The sequence below is a fragment of the Nanorana parkeri genome, unplaced genomic scaffold, assembly GCF_000935625.1.
Source record: "Nanorana parkeri isolate BGI_ZX_2015 unplaced genomic scaffold, ASM93562v1 scaffold21, whole genome shotgun sequence".
Taxonomy (NCBI): domain Eukaryota; kingdom Metazoa; phylum Chordata; class Amphibia; order Anura; family Dicroglossidae; genus Nanorana; species Nanorana parkeri.
Window position 1 is genome coordinate 1,503,791 of NW_017306289.1, and position 17,579 is coordinate 1,521,369.

A 17,579-nucleotide genomic window follows, 5' to 3' on the forward strand; every position below is an offset into this window, starting at 1 on the left:
AATATTTATAATCATGCATAAACTCAATTGTGTGTTGATCTCTAAGGTCTCATGCACACAGCCGTATTAATTTACATCTTGCTGGCACCAAGCTTCTGCATAAAAAGTTGTCTGTACTGCATCTGAACCCATACAGACATAAGTGGGATGGCTAACTTGTTAGCCGGGATTTGTGGGAGGGGTTGGCGCGCCCCCCACGTATAAAAAAGAGGGCAGGCCGAGGCTACTGGGACGTCCGGTTCTCGTCTGAACCCTTCGTGACGGCTTTCTCTAGAGTCTGCAGAGGTTTCTCGTCACTTCCGGGTCAGCGTATCGTCACTTCCTGCGCGTCGTCAGTGGAGCAGGTACCGCGGGCTCGCAACAGCGTTTTCGGTCCCCGCATTTGCAGTGTATGGCTTCGGTTGTCTCATGGGTTTCTCATTTTCCAGGAGCGGAGGATCGTTCCTACTACACGGGTCCAGCAGCGGATTCCTCGTTTTCATTGCGGGTTGTAGTAGGTGCCTTTTTTGTTTTAGCAACAGCAGGGGGGGATCGCTGACATTAAAACGGGCATGTTCTCATACTCTGCATGCAGGGCCGGCACGTCTCCGGTACAGGGCATATAGTGGGGGTGACTTGGGCGGGGAAGCTACAGTTCCGGGAGTAAAACGGCAATTGGGTATGGTGTCACGGTTCTGGTGCAGGTGGGCATTCAGAGGGCATGTCAACAGGGCAACATACAGGGTTGGGCTCACGCAGGTTCTGGGGGTCGGGCGATACACGGATTAGGGGTTCAGGGCACAGGTACATTGGGGCAGGCTTCAAGACATGTGGCACCGGGGTAAGGGGGGGGAGGGTTACCATGAGGAGGGGGGGGGCAGTTGCAAGCAATTCGGCCAGGTTGGATGGCATCGGGGTGCGCCTGCAGTTCCTATTTCAGCTGGTACCAGCAGCGCATGACATACGGCAGGTCTCACCCATACGGTCGTTCCAAACCTTCGCACAGCAAGTTCCTGGTAGGGACGCGATCAGATTGCTACATTTTCTGCAGATTTGTTGGTGGGGCCAGCGCGGCCTCTTACATCTAGTATTGAAGGCATGTTTTCGGTTCGTGCAGTTCGGGGTTTTTCATGCAAACAACGAATGCTTGGTTATCCAAAGCGGACATTTCGGACGCCTTCAAATTGCTACCCATTAAGCCATCATTATGGCAATGGCATGGGATTAAATGGGAGAAGGCATACTATTTTGCCACCAAGCTCACGTTTGGGTCTAAGAGTAGCCCATGGCTATTTGACATGTTTGCGCAGGCACTGCATTGGATAAATTTATGTCCATGGGAGTTTAGATGTGTGCATTCTGTGCTTGCACTGCCACCGCTGATTACCCACAAAGTTTTACATTTCCCCTGACTGAGCCATTCATGCAAGGGCGGCGCAGTCACAGAATAACCTCATTCTATTTGACTGAAGGCCGAGGTCATTCTGTACCTGCACCGCCCCAAAATGAATGACTCATTAATGAAAACACGTAAACATCAATAGTGTGTAATAATCAGCGGTGCCATAGGTGTAGAATGGCCGCAGACTTCAGTCATTCTGCACCTGAGCTGCCCCCCCATGCATGACTCATTCAGGGGAACATGTAAATATTAAAGGAGAATTATGAGACAAGTGATTTTCACTCAGCCTCATAATCTGAGCCGACCTGCGACAATGAAACTGTCACAGGTCGGCTCAGTAGATCGTGAAGTGAGCGAACACATACCGTCGCTCGCTCACTTCTCGATATATCCCTGCAGAGAGCCGTGACTATCACTCAGGGATTCCCCCCTCCCTTGTCCGATCCTCCAGCGCTGACTGGCTAAACGGACAGGGGAGGGGGTGGGCACAGCTGGCTCTGCCTATGTATAGGCAGAGCCAACTGTCAATCCCGCAGCTGGGTGGATCCAGACAGTATTGTCAGGATCCGTCCTGGCTGCGGCGGCTCAGTATACCGCCAGCTGTAGCTCGCGGTATACTGAGTTTTGGGTCACGGGAGAGCGCTAGCTTGTGTTGTCCCGTGACCCTTAGGAGAACTATGGGGAAAAGCCCTGACCCTATAGTTCTCCTTTTTAATATTGTGTGATAAGCAGCAGTGCCATAGGTGTAGAATGACCTTGGACTTCAGTCATTCTGAATGAGTGCTGGCCAAGGTAATTCTGCACCTGAGCTACCCCCCCTACATGACTCATTAATGGGAAAATGTAAATATCGATATTCTGTGATAATCAGCGGTGCCATAGGTGTAGAATGACCTCAGACTTTAGTCATTCTGAATGAGTGCTGGCCAAGGTAATTCTGCACCTGAGCTACCCCCCCTACATGACTCATTAATGGGAAAATGTAAATATCGATATTCTGTGATAATCAGCAGTGCCATAGGTGTAGAATGACCTCGGACTTCAGTCATTCTGAATGAGTGCTGGCCAAGGTAATTCTGCACCTGAGCTGAACATGACTCATAATGGGAAAATGTAAATATCGATATTCTGTGATAATCAGCAGTGCCATAGGTGTAGAATGACCTCGGACTTCAGTCATTCTGAATGAGTGCTGGCCAAGGTAATTCTGCACCTGAGCTGTCCCCCCCGTGCATGACTCATTAATGGGAAAATGTAAATATCAATATTCTGTGATAATCAGCAGTGCCATAGGTGTAGAATGACCTCGGACTTCAGTCATTCTGAATGAGTGCTGGCCAAGGTAATTCTGCACCTGAGCAGCCCAACCGTGCATGACTCATTAATGGGAAAAAAAATGTAAATATCAATATTCTGTGATAATGAGCTGTGTCATAGGTGTAGAATGACCTCAGCCTTCAGTCTTTCTGAATGAGTGTTGGCCGAGGTCATTCTGCACCTGAGCTGCTCCCCGTGCATGACTCATTCAGGAGAACATGTAAATATCAATATTGTGTGATAATCAGTGGAGTGATAAGTGTAGAATGACCTCAGACTTCAGTCATTGTATATCATTATATAAAACAGTTTCCCAAGAATTCCAAAAGCACTGATTCCCATGGAAAAAAAAACAAACAAATCTTCAAAACATGGCAGCATACTAATTGGGGCAGAAGGGGTGAGTCCCCGTGAAAATGGCAGTCATCATTGTAATGCCACAGAGCTTGGCAGGAAGGAAAATTACCGTAAGTATGGATTTTAATTTTCTAATTTGATAGCTCCATGGCAGCAGGAGGTGTGACACTTATGGCAGCAGGTCCCCAGGCAAATGGGACTCATCAGTAAGCTGCACTGAGCTGGAAGGAAAACTGCAAGCACTTGCATTACATAGTTATTGGTAGAGCTAAGGGAGATTGTACAATCAGATTGTAATAGTAAGCTGTGTGTGGTGGGCTTAAAGTGGTATGCATATTTTACCTTAATTCTTTCTCTGCATTAAAGTGACATTAAAGGTTAAAAACAATGTCCCTCCCCTCATGTTAATGTCAGCACTTACCTTAAATAATGTCTCTTAATCCGATCTTCTTCTTCTTCTTTCCTGATGTTTTCATCTGTCCCTCCAGCTGTGCGGCGGCTCTCCGATCCAGCACTGACTCCTCTCTGCTTGCAGGCACTTCCGATCCAGCGGTGTCTGCATGCGGGTGCACGCGTCCATAGATTTACCTTACTTAAGGTAAAAAAATGCCCCTTTCCTTGCCACCCATCTATAAACACTTAACTGTGGTCTATGTTCACTGCCACCAAACCTTCTTTTTTTTTTCGTTTTTGATTATAAGGGAAAATTATTACTACCGGTGCACCGAAATGAAAATTTTAAAACCAAAACTAAACCGAAATTTAAAAAAAAAATGTCGGGCCAAAACCGAAACTGAAAATGTTTTTTTTCTAACTTTTTCAAATTTTTAAAAATATCTTATTTGTATTCATTTTTTATACACTTTTAATTTTTTTATTAAATATTTTTTACTTTTACTTTTAGGGGCTTTGGGGAAATATTGGGGGTCTAAACAGGCCCCTGATATTTCCCTTTTAAAATAGAAGAGATTGAGGGCACAGAGTGCTCAATCTCTTTTTCTGCAGCCCCTGTTATAAATGAACAGGAATCCTCTATACTGAGTGTTCCTGTTCTTTCATAACTTGTGCACATAGTATGTTTACTATAACCACAATCATGAATGAACAGGCGGTGATGTAGATCACTTCCCATTCATTCATAATTGGGGACACAGTAAACATACTGTTTTGTACCTCGCTCTCCTTCTTGACAGCTATCACAGGAGGCTGAGCGAGCGGTGCGGGGGGAGAGCTCAATCTGACAGCTGACTCCTCCCCCGCACCACCAGCCAGCCTCCTATGACAGTGCTGGCTGTCTCGCTGCACACCGCTTCTCTCCTCTGATCTGTCACAGGAGGCTGAGCGGTGCGGGGAGGAGAGACGCCGACCGCTCACAGCGCTCTCCTCCCGCAGCGCTTGGCCGCCTGTGACAGTTTCTCTCCTCCCTGCTGGGACACAGAGCAGCGCCCAGCGTGGAGGAGAGAAAGAACAGATGCACCGCTATATCGGCAGAAAAATGGCACTTTCTGCATTTTGCCAAAAGCGCCATTTTCGTCCGATATGTTTCGGTGGCCGATATATCGGTGCATCCCAAATTATTATCCCTTTCAGATTTGTTTGCCCTCTGTGTCTCTTTGGGAAGATTTCCTTTCGAGAGCCACAACAGGAAGTGAAAGGAAATCCCTCCAAAGTGAGCCAGTGTGGATCTGTAATTGTACAGTACAGCGTACAGAATAAGGTGGTGTAGAATGTGGGTTTGTATAGCACAGAGTACAACTGAGATGGTGTGGAATAAGAGTTTGTACAGCACAGCATACAAATGAGGTGATGTGGAATATGGGTTTGTACAGCACAGAGCACAACTGAGATGGTGTGGAATAGGAGATTGTACAGCACGGTGTACAGAATAAGGCGGTGTGGAATAGGGGATTGTACAGCACACAATTGAGGAGGTGTACAACACAGCTTATAGAATGAGGGGCTGTGGATCTGAGATTGCACAGCACAGCATAGAAAATTAGGTGGTATAAAAAGAGAATTGTACATCACAGCCTACAGAATGAGCCGTGTAAAAGGGGGATGGTACAACACAGCATACAAAATGAGGTGGTGTGGATGGGGATTTTACAGCACAGCTGTAGATTGAGGCAGAGTAGAATGGAGAATGTACAGTACAACAGACAGAATGAAGCAGTGTGGAATGGGGTATACACAGTGCAGTGTATAGAAAGAGGCATTGCGGAATAGGGAATAAGGTATACAGCAAAGTTTAAGTGGGAAACAAATAGGCATATAGACAGCGGTGACACCAGGTTGGGTGTCACCCATTGGGCACGTCATTAAGTATGCGTCACTTCCGGCGACTTGCCAGCAGATTTTGATGAGTTTGCAGTAGTGTGCATGCGCACGCACCCGGCGGCATAAGAGAAAGCCCATAACAATAATCGTTGAGTTGTGCAACTGCTCATAAAAAATGATAAAACGAATACAGTGGCTTTATTTCGCTTGGTGGTTGTAGTGGGATCTGTTTTATTCTGTGGAATACACAGGATGTTAGGGGAATGGGTGAATTTAACAGCTTCCCGTCCGTTTAGACAGAAAGGGGTTAAATTCACCTTCTTCTGGCTTCTTGAATGCGGGTCGGTGGCGGAGAAGCGCGCACGAGCGGGAAATCGACTGCAATTTAAACAGTTGGCGATGGCTGTTTACGACAAGCCTTTGGCTGGCTATAGAGCCGCCCGATATCCCGGGTTCCACTGTGCCGAGTGCGGGCTCGGAACCTGCATGGCGGCTCTCTGTACTGAAATCAGATGCAGATCAGCACACATCCTCCCCTCCAATCTCTGAATGTGGAAGTGATGTGTACACACACATGCAAATGCAAGCATGCGTCAGGTGCGCCTATGTGCATAAACGCCAATTGTGCCCATTGAGGCACACATGTTACATATCACCGTGAACATCAGAGTGCAAGCAATAATTGTAGGGTCATCAATCACTGTTAACACTACATGGATGAGCTGTTGCGTTGTGAAGCCGAAAATAAAGCCGAGTGCAGACCTCCTGTACTGAAGTAACAAAGGGTTTCCCATCACTTTAAGATTGCCATGGTCCCTGGAGGTATACATAGGAAACCATAATTAGAAGAGATAGGACTGTTCTCCCAGATTCGGAGGAATGCTTTGCTGGTGACAGATATAATCAGGAGCTTCTCCAGGGACACTGCACTGCAGCCGAACAGCAGGTATCTACGCGTCACGTCAATGAGAGCCAATCAGATCACCCGACGAACAAACGCTCCTCCCTACTCCACCCTCCACCTACCCTGCACGATGCCGGAGTGTGAGCGGCGCTTTGATTGGTCAGAACTGAGCAACCATGGTTTCCACAGTCAACAAGTGGACGAGTCAGGCTCCGGTCCGAGGACGTAATGAGAGGACCGTATACAGCCGGGAGCCCGCTGATCGCTGCATAGCGCGCTACCAGGTCAGCTTCATAAAATGCCCTGTCCTGCAGGTTGAATGACTTGCTATATAGACAGTGTTGTGCAGGGGCGTGTGTGAAGTATATTTATTTGTACTGTTTATCATTTTATAATTGCGCTGATTACTTTGATTGTAGTACAATGTCTCCTAATGGGTTTCATGTATTAAACTGGAAGGAAGCAAATGAGTGCAGGATTGGAGTTGTTGCCCATAGTGATTATATAGAAATCCTATTTAAAAAAGAACTCCAGGCAAAACCTTTATTAACCCTTGCAGTGGAGCTACCCCCAGATGCAAGAGTTAATTGCTCATTTTTGTCTAAGTGCTAAAATAGCAAAAAGTTATACTCACCTGATCCTCGGAGCCTGCCAGCTGTGACCGCGCTCCCTCTTGCCTGTCTTTTCCTACGCTGCAGCACTGATATGTCCCTTGGGGTCCTCACATCCTATACAAAGTATATAGAACGTGATGACTCACAGGACCTTACACAGCTGAAGATATGGGGGAACGTGGCTGGAAGGACCAGTCTAAGAGCAAACCAGCTCCGAGGATCTGGAGAGTATAACTTTTTTATTTTAACACCTAGACGTAAATGATCAGCTAACCTTTGCAGTGGGGCTGCCCAATGAAAGTTAATAAAAGTTAATAAAAGTTTTGCTTGGACAGGGCGGCTACAGCTGTCAATCAGCTGTAGCTCGCGGTATACTGAGCTTTGGGTCACGGGAGGACGGTAGTATATCAGCTTATAGTAGAACTGTAAATGCCAGGTCCGTATGGCATACTGACCTGGCCTGCTGGAAGCACTTTTGTACTTTTGTAGGTCCGTATGCCATACGTCCTTGGCAGCGAAAGGGTTAAGGAATATTTCACCTTTTGGTCCATGTTTCATGTTACACCAACATTGGGTGTAATATGAAACATGGTCACATTACCCAGCCCCCACCCTCAAACCACCCTCACTTACCGGGCTTCTACTTCTCTCCAGATTCTGTATTCATCTGAATTTGGTGTGGCTGGTCACGGTTCCATCCATACAGCCACATCCTCTATTCACAGGATCTATGAATGGAGATACTACAAGACCAATGTGCCACTGTGCCAGGAAGACTCATAGATCTCAATGGAACACAAGTCCAGTGATGTCACCACACTTGTAGTCCATTGATTGCTTCCTCCAGCCCCATAAGAAAACGTTCCTTAAGGTGCCCACACACCTTGCGATAATCGTGGGAAATCCGCAAGGTGTGTGGAAGGCGTGCAACCGTTTCTACTGTACGGTCGCACGCTTAGGAACATGTTCGAAAATCCGCCGAGAATCGTACGATTGTCGGCGGGTGTTTGGCATGTTCGTATTCAGCATTGCGTTCATCGGAAGCCCGGCCCTCAGCGGGGCGGGCTTGCGATTAACGCAAGTACGATCTGCCTGTCCAAGATAGGCAGATCGTACGTTTTTTTAATCATCTTACAACCATCGCAAGACAAAAGTCTTGCGATGGTTGTAAGGTCTGAGGCCAGCATAAAGGTGCCCATACACCTTGCGATTATCGCACAATAATTGCGGGAAATCCCGCGATCGTACGATAATACGGTCTTACGATGGTCGTAAGGTGTGTGGGCACCTTAACTCTGTACGGACCTGGGACTGGGGGAATAGTCTGCAGGTGTGATCCATTGATTGCGGTTACATTGCTTTGCAGGCTCCAATGCAAAAAAGTAATACATTCACTTTTATACTTTTATGAATGTGGGTGTGTGTTTTAATTTGTTTTGAAATAGTGGACATTAGCATTACATATCTACAGAATGAAAGGTCAAACCTGGTATTAAATAATGCGCATTAAAGTGAAACTTTAGCATAGAAAAATAGTTTTTGCTAGGAAGAAGGCTTTGTATGTGTCTTCGCAATAAAAACATCTCACTTCCCTGCTAGTAAGTTTCTAAAGATAGAACACTGAGCAGTGATCAGTGTACAGTCTTGGCATTCATTACAACAAACAACATATAAGATTGGTAGACAGAATATGTGCTCGAAAAATACTTTGATAACAGTCAGAAACAAAAGTCCATAAAGTTCATACACATGGGAGTGCTCGGTTTTGCAGCTCCAAAACAGGCAGAGGAAAACCAAACCTATGCATTATACATGGAAAGGTCTAAACTCATATTGGAGACTACCAACATCGCAAGCAATACATTTGATACATACACATAGAGACCTTAAAGTGGACCTTTACCCCCTTTGACTAAAAACGACATCAGCATACAGCTCTGCATGCTGATATGAAATCATCTTACATTTATTAGCCAAACAAACATATTTATTTTACTTACATTTTCTTTTTTTCCACTTCCTGGTCCTCTTTGGCACAAATGATGTAATTGTTGCATCCTGGGAAGGTTACATCAGCAGAGCATTCTGGGAAATCGCACCTGTAATCTCAGGAGATCTCAGGGAAAGGCATTTTCCTCCCCTGAGATGATGTGCATGGTCACATGTCCTAGTCACATGTGCCAGAGTTCCAGGAAGTAAAGGGAGATTAATTCCTCTGCCCTTAGTAAAATGGCCACTGTCAGAAGAATGGGGAGGAAAAGAAAAATAATATATGCAAAGAATAAAAAGCCGACAATTATCAAGAAGTGTCTGTTTGTAGATTGTCATTACTAAACATTTCTTTGTTGTGTATTCGTTGTTATTTTGAAAATATGGGTTAAGTTAATCTTTAATCGGACATTCTAGGTACTACAAATACCATTACAAGATGTATCTTAAATGACCAAATATTTTATTTGTGCATGATATAATGGGCTGATATAATTTATTTTCCAGTTTTGCAGTAAAAATTACCTATATACTTTCCTAGGATAACCTGGCTTTGGTGCCAATAAAATGATGGGACTATACTGGATACTCTGTGTATTTCCTAACCAATATGGTCATGTGTTTCGTGAACAGGAAGAGTGCACACAACCTTGTGCATTATAAAATCACACCAATATTAAAAAGAAGGAAAAGTAATGCACTCACAATGATCAGATTGGTTGATGCCTTAGGCCTTGTTCACACCAAGCGCGTTCCAGGAGCAGAGCAGTTACAGATCGGAGCAAAACTGCGTCCAATGTATTCCAATGTATTCCAATGGTCACATCTAAGTATAGATCCTACACAAGCATGAGGATTTCACAAGGGACTTAACCCCTTCATGACTGAGGCCCTTTTTTCAATTTTTGCACCCATGTTATATTAGAATGGTATAACAGTCTAGGGGGACAGAAGATCCTCTCTCTTCCAGTGTCCATCGTTCAGGGACAGCCTCTGCATATGAAAATGGATGAGGACATGCATCTTTGTTAGTGAACATCGACCCCTCAGGCAGTGGCATCTACTTTTGGGTGAAGATGCTAGGCAACCGGTTTCAAGATGAGCTTCCTCTTTCTCAAGTATGAGAGTGAGTCCTCATCCATTCTCATATGGAGAGGCTTTCCCTGAACACTGGCCACAGGAAAGGAGAAGATTTTATGTGCCCCGAGACTATAATACCATGCATTACTATAAGTGGTCCCTTTTAGTACTATTAGTTAATTTATTACCTTTCTCTTTATTGAACCTGTCACCTCCAATACTGGAGTTCTAGCACAGTACTATGCTGGCTCTCCTGTGATAGCTGAGATGGAAAGGCTGCGAGTACAGACGTTTTCCGCTCTGCTCCCCACTCTCCATCCTGTACTTTGCATAGTCCCGAGACCCCCAGAAGAGCGGAGGACCCTGAAAACCAGAGGAAGGCGACCAGCGGGGAGAGAAGCAGCCAGAGGGCGAGGGGGGGGAGAGACCATGGAGAGGGGGACAGACCTGCAGGCATATTGCAAGTGATCTCGGCGGCATCGCCGGGTTCACTTGTACTAAATAAGCGCCAGCTTCCGCCACTCTACATTAAGCCCTGTTTCTCTGAAGCAGGGCTAAATGTAAAAAAAAAAACAACTAGGATTTTGACACCCCTGCCTAGGCTGGCGTGCCATCAGAGGGGCCTCGGCAAGCCCTCTGTGGCACGCATGCCACAGGCTCACCACCACTGCCCTAGACAAAACATGTCATTAACCTCACAGTGTGGAGGGCACTACCTTGTTCATTTTAATAGCTGACTGTTCAGCTTTACGTCTCAAGCTAATTGTGACTCTTTTGTATCCTTGGGCTGCTTTAAAACACTTGTAGGCTTATTCAAACATGTAACATAATGACATTTTCTTAGGTGAAAGCAGACCACAGGTATTGTATATGAGTACTTACAAATGTGAATTATCATACTTTCATCATTTTCATTCTTTTTATTTTTTGTTAGATGTGCGTTTAAAACATTTTTGATATCTGGAAATGAGTGCCAAAAAAATGGCATCAAATATGGATGTCACGACTCAAGTTTCATCAACACTATGGTTGAAGTCCCTCAGTCTCAAAAAGAAGAAGCTCACACTGCCTAAGATCCTGGCACAGCTCGGTTTCCAGCAAAGGGAAGGTAAAAAGCTCATCACATTCTCAGTTAACTTATTCAGTGAAGTAATATGGAAATGACTGAATACATGTTTTATTTTAATGTAGAGGAATTTAGAGAAATGCCATTTTCCCTATCATTTATTAATATATTCATTAATTAGTGCATTCTACATGCTGTGCTCACCTCCAGCAGTGGTAGGGTTAAGAAGGCTATACACAATGCAAATTTGCACAGTGAGTGGCCCCGTGGGCACCCTTCTGCCCAGCATCCTTTGATCGAAGGAGCAGTTTGGAAAATTCTTGGGCGAACAGAGCTTGCAGCTGATTGGCCAGTGGCCGCTGTCAGAGTACAATGCATTGACCTAGGAATCTGTTCTATTTTCTTTGTTCAGCCCGCAGATTGAATGAAAACAATATAACCATGTGTATAACCATCTTTAGTGTTTACGTTTCCCAGTAAGCAAAGTCATGTTCAAAAGCCAATTCTGCGTACACCACAAGATCTGGTAAGACTAAAGCTGGCCATACACTGTTCAAAGTCCTGCTGGCTTGGACAAAATCTGAGCAGTGTCGGTACCACATCATTAAAGAAAAGTCAATTATTCAGTGGATTTTTCCCAAAGGAGTCCGGTTGAAAATTGTCGGCTGAATAGAGCTCCAATCACTGTTCCAGCATTCCGACAGTGGCAGGTGCAAGCCGAATCAAGCGTTTTTTTCTCGCTCAGCCCATGGGCTGAAAACTCTACCTGCTAGCATTCTTTTACAATATTTTGTTCCACTGAAGTCGTGTTAAAATTAAGAAGGCAATGTACATGATGCCATGGAGAATCTGTCTCTGTATCCGGAGCATTGTAGAGCAGAGGCGAGTGCTGAGGGAGCGAGGAATAAGGTAAGTACTGCTGCTTATTCCTTACCCTATAGACCAAGTGTGCCTAGGGGGTTCAGCATGTTCAGCCAGTGGGCTGAGTGAGCAGCAAGTAACCAACAAGAGAATATTAAATAAACAGAGTGTCTGATGCCAGCCTCATTTCGTTTACCCATCCACATTTTAAGGGCTTCACTTTCCTTCTATGTATCATTATTTTGAATGTGGATCTGCTGAGTTGTCTGATGCAGCTATCTACAATGTTTTGGAAGTTTGTGCCAAAGGAGTTGGAGCTATTTGTAGTTTCCTGTAGTAATTTGATGACAATCCTATGCAACTTTATATGCACTCCCATTCCCCCTTATGCCCTCATTTTCACAAAATCACTGCAAATTTTAACAAGCTGATTCATCCGTGCCAAGTGCCTGACATTGTCAACTGGATAGCTTGTTTGTCTTTCCAATCACATTGGCATGATGACTCTCACACTGACTTGGAGTCAAGATACCACTCAGTTCTTCTGTTTAAGCCAATATTTCTTCTACTGGGTATTTTATTCCCTCTGTATCTACTGTTCCCTAGTTATAGTTTTTTTTTCTTGTCATTGAAAGTGAGACTTTGATGGGAACTTGAAGAATTATTCCAAATCTAAGTAAATTAAAGTGTATTTAAACCCAAGAACAAAAATGTAATGCATTGCACTTTACCAGCCCTTACATGGGGTGGCCTGCCAGTAACACACTTCTTATCCTAGGGTAACAAGGCTCCTTCACCATATTGTATTTATGTAGGAGTAGCATTGTTACCCTAGGATAAGGAGTTAATTAGGAGCACAGAACCCCTGCCCAGCCCTCCCCTCACGTCTGTAGCATAATAGGAAAGTGTTCACAGAAGTCAACTGGGTAAGGTTGATAATATTGTTTTAGATAATGCTGCAGAGCACACAGGATACAAGAAAACACTGAATTTCTGGACGGATCAGCAGTTTTACATAGTTAGTCAAGTTGAAAAAAGACACATGTCCATAGAGTTCAACCTATAGAGATATGAAAAAAAAGCCTAAAGAGATTGCTATGCCCACAATTAACCCCTGTTGATTTTTTTTTTTTTTTGCTCGTATCAAACAGATATAACAAAACACTTTCTATGGTATATTTAACATTCCAAAAGGGAGAAGATAAGAGAATATCTTTGTTAGGGTTAAGTATATTTACACTGGAACTGTATGAAAATGTTCAATATTTTTAACATGATCAGGAGTGGGATTTACAGGAAAAATGTAATGAGATTGTAAACAGCAGTAAAAGTCAGAGAGTTGTCATTTGTGTTTATGGTCATGGCACCAGTGCCAATCATAGCCATGGGAATGAAGAGGCAGTGTTTTTTTTATCTAGTATTACTACTTATGATGTATTTGAGACAGTTATATAGTGGTGGTCAGCAAGTGGAAATCAGTTCATAACGGGTGGAGGGATTTATTGCTGAAGAAACTGAACCCCTGAATGTCACCAAAAAGACAAAGTTATCCAGCGGCAGGGCTGCTTCTAAGTTTGAAGCTTTGAGACAGGAGATGCAGATTTTGTCTATCACATTCTGTGTGTCAGGACAAGTTCTGGTGTGGGAGTTTGAAGAGAAGTTATGCGATTACTCCAAGGATGGACAGATCCCAGGAGCCAGGTAGACCATGCTCCTTTAAAATTACAACTTATATCTAACTGTTGAGGTTTCCTCCAGTTGTTGTCAATGGAGCTGTCTCCTAAAAAAATCCTGCTAGATCCTAGACTGAACAGATATGCCCCTGAATTCTATATTAATTTCTCCCGCACTGGATTACTCCATTCTGGAGATTTTTCTCCACATCACTGGATTAAATTTCCATTGCCATGCGCAAGATTTGTAATGAAAGATTAAGACTATAGCTCGAACTGTGACAGATGCAGCAGAAATATGCATGGATTCCTGCTGAAGCGGTCGATATTAAATCCAAGTATGACCAGCTTCTGCTATGGCAGTCCCGGATTACATTTAAAGCAAAACTTGTATTAACCCTTGCAGTGGGGCTACCCCTGCACTGCAAGGGTTAACTGCTCATTTTCGTCTAGGTGCTAAAATAAAACATGTATATTCACCTAAACCTCGGAGCTTGCTTGCTCTTAGACTGGTCCTTCCAGCTTTGCTCCCCCTCCGCTGCAGCGGTCTAAGGATCCTCAGTCCTCACTTCCAATACACCGTGTATTGGATGTGAGGTCGCCGAAGTACATACTGTCACCGCAGTGTAGGAGGAGACAGGCTCGAGGAAGCACTGTGACAGCTGGTTGGCTCAGACGGTCAGGTGAGTATAACTTTTTTTATTTTAGCACCTAGATAAAAACGAGTAGTTTACTCTTGCATTGCAAGGGATAATAAAGGTTTTGCCTAGAGTTTTTCCTTAAGGAGAAATGTGGGGAGAGTAAAACATAGCGCCAGTGTGGGACACCAGCAGCTGTCATACGTTTGCTCTGTTCCTCTATCGCTCATTGGAGGGATAGACAGGGAGAGGTAGGGTGTGTCATTTAGGCAGTGGTGTGGATCCCAAATATGTTGTTGGGATCCTTCACGACTGCAGCGCAGCTCTGCACTTTCAGATGATAGCAGGCATTAGCCTGTGTGGCAGTGTATGGCAATGCCACTGCGTTATCTCCATTCCTGTGTCCAGAATCTGAGTGGCCAGCGCATGCTGATGGCACAGGTGTGCACAGCCTTTAAATTAAAGGTGTTGGGAAGGGTTCAGGACTCCACCTGGGAGACAGAGTGGAGTCCAGTGCAGCAGGATGCTGTGGATTGGGAAGAACCCCCAGTGTGCAGGTTAGCACATGACTGAGGCTGTCTGGAGGAACAGACAGTGGCCTGAGGTCTAAGGCCAGAGCAGCGGTGCTGCCAATGCAAAGCCAGGAGGCTGGATGGGCAGGTCCTGCCATGAGATGCTAAAGAACCCCTGCGAGGGTAATTGTTCTGTTTTGTGGACTTTCATTTAATAAAAGTGGGCAAAAAAAAAGGTTTGGCTTTACTTCTTTTTTAGGAAAATGATTTCTCATATGAAACTTTTTGTCCATCTTAACACAGCCAAAAGTGCACTACTGAACAATAATCTGTAAACTTGACGTGTAATAATATTTCTTTCTGTGACTACGTAAGCTCCTCTTCAAGCTACAAAAAGCAGCCAACTATTAAATTATAAATGACAACAATCAGGTTATATGTACTTTCCGGCGATCACCTAGCAGCAGCTAATGAGGACTACTTATATCAGGTTTTAGCATGATTTGAGCAGCACTGAAGCTTATTAAAACCTGAAACAAGTTTAAAGGGTGTTTAAAGCACCAACTAGAACTACACTATATTGTCAAAAGTATTGGGACGCCTGCCTTTACACAGACATGAACTTTAATGGCATCCCAGTCTTAGTCCGTAGGGTTCAATATTGAGTTGGCCCACCCATTGCCGCTATAACAGCTTCAACTCTTCTGGGAAGGCTGCCCACAAGGTTTAGGAGTGTGTCTATGGGAATGTTTGACCATTCTTCCAGAAGCGCATTTGTAAGGTCTGGTACTGATGTTGGACGAGAAGGCCTGGCTCGCAATCTCCGCTCTAATTCATCCCAAAGGTGTTCTATTGGGTTGAGGTCACCTCAGGCCAGTCAAGTTCCTCCACCCCAAACTCGCTCATCCATGTCTTTATGGACCTTGCTTTGTGCACAGTCATGTTGGAACTGGAAGGGGGCCATCCCCAAACTGTTCTCACAAAGTTGGGAGCATGAAATTGTCCAAAATGTCTTGCTATGCTGATGCCTTAAGAGTTCCCTTCGCTGGACTAAATGGAACTAAACTAAATGGAACTAAAGGGCCAAGCCCAACCCATCAAAAACAACCCCACACCATAATCCCCCCTCCACCAAACTTTACACTTGGCACAATGCAGTCAGGCAAGTACCGTACTCCTGGCAACCGCCAAACCCAGAGACGTCCATCGGATTGCCAGAAGCGTGATTCGTCACTCCAGAGAACACGACTCCCCATCTCTAGATTCCAGTGGCAGCGTGCTTTACACCACTGCATCTGACGCTTTGCATTGCACTGGGTGATGTAAGGCTTGGATGCAGCTGCTTGGCGATGGAAACCCATTCCATGAAGCTCTCTACGCACTGTTGTGGCAATCTGAAAGTCACACGAAGTTTGGAGGTCTGTAGCTATTGACTCTGCAGACAGTTGGCGACTTCTGCACACTGTGCCCTTCAGCATGCGCTGACACCGCTTTGTCATTTTACATGGCCTACCACTTCGTGACTGAGTTGCTGTTGTTCCCAGTTGCTTCCACTTTGTTATAATACCAATAACAGTTGACCGTGGAATATTTAGTAGCAAGGAAAAACACCTGAATCTATTGATTTGGAGGGGTTTCGCAATACTTTTGGCAATATAGTGTATCATTAATATACAACCCTGAGATTGAAGCTTAAAGTGTATTTAGAATTTTGCAGACAAATTTGAGAAAACCCCTCTATATGTTTGTTATTTGTTCCCATTCACACAGCATATCTAAAAATAAATTTGAGAAAACTTTTCTTACCTTTCTAGCTTATTGTTTGGAGCAAGATTATACAGTACATAGGACACTATAGGCAGCTTCTAATGGTTAGAATAGCTTGCAATGTACAAATAAGGGACAGGCAGAGGGGCAGTTCTTTTTACCATGCAAATACCACCCAAACCTCAGATCTATGTTTGTTAAGACAGACTACCCTGCTCATCTAGTTTACAAGCGATAATGAAATCTGCCAGCACAGTACAGACAGGGTTCATTTTGGAAAACGAAGCAGTGAAAACGAAACCATTTTTTAGCTCTTTATTTTCCAGAAAAGAGCATCAGAAATATAAGCTGAGATTTGTAAATATTTGTATAAAATGATGCCATGCGAATGAGAACATGTAACAAATTTAAAGTAGGTGTTATCCCAATTTGGCAGCAAAAGTGGAAATTCAATATAAAGCTGAACTCCAGGCAAACAGCTAAATACACTGATAAAATACAGATATTAGAGCTGTTTTACCTGCCAAAGGAGTCGCACAGCCCTGTCTAGCAGTGGAGAGAACCTGAGCATTCTCTGCTGCAGTTCTCCTTTCACTTACAGTTCTCCTCCTCAACCCCAACCTGTTACTGGACAGTGTAAGCAGAATTAACATACTGGTGAGCGCCTCTCTGCTCTCTCCTCCCTATCAGCATTCTCCTTGCACTGCAGCACATCCGAATGACTCCTTGTGCTACTTCTACCACCCCCTCTCTGAGGTCTGCTGACAGTAGACCACAATAGGCTGATCCAAGCACATTCAGTACTTACACTGCTGGCATTTAAAAAAAAATTATTTATGATTAGATAGAGCTGCCTTGATTTGTCTTTTATATCTGCCCACAGTTCAGGAATGTTCCTGGAAGCCTGGTATTTAAAATGCATGCTGTAACAAATGCTCTGCAGAATAGTAGTTTAAGTCTTGGATAATAGCTTATCTGCAGTTGATTAGAGATCCTCAGACTATTTTTTTTTTAACTTCCTCAAGTCTGTATCTTGTTTCACTGCTGTACGTTGGCTGTTGATAGCAACGGTACACAATGACATCAGAAATATTGCAGCTTGACAGTAGTATATTGTATTTGTTCCATTTTGTCAAATAACTA

General features: G+C 44.3%; 1 protein-coding gene across 1 annotated transcript in view; it reads left to right on the plus strand.

Moving 5' to 3' along the window:
- Positions 1 to 6,480: 6,480 nt before the first annotated feature.
- Positions 6,481 to 17,579, plus strand: part of VWA3B (von Willebrand factor A domain containing 3B) — a 135,129-nt gene continuing 124,030 nt past the window's right edge. Inside the window, exons 1-2 of the mRNA XM_018562814.1 lie at positions 6,481 to 6,508; positions 10,846 to 11,027. Coding sequence (XP_018418316.1) covers positions 10,886 to 11,027 — 142 coding nt within the window. The 5' untranslated portion in view covers positions 6,481 to 6,508; positions 10,846 to 10,885. The remainder of the gene's footprint in view (positions 6,509 to 10,845; positions 11,028 to 17,579) is intronic.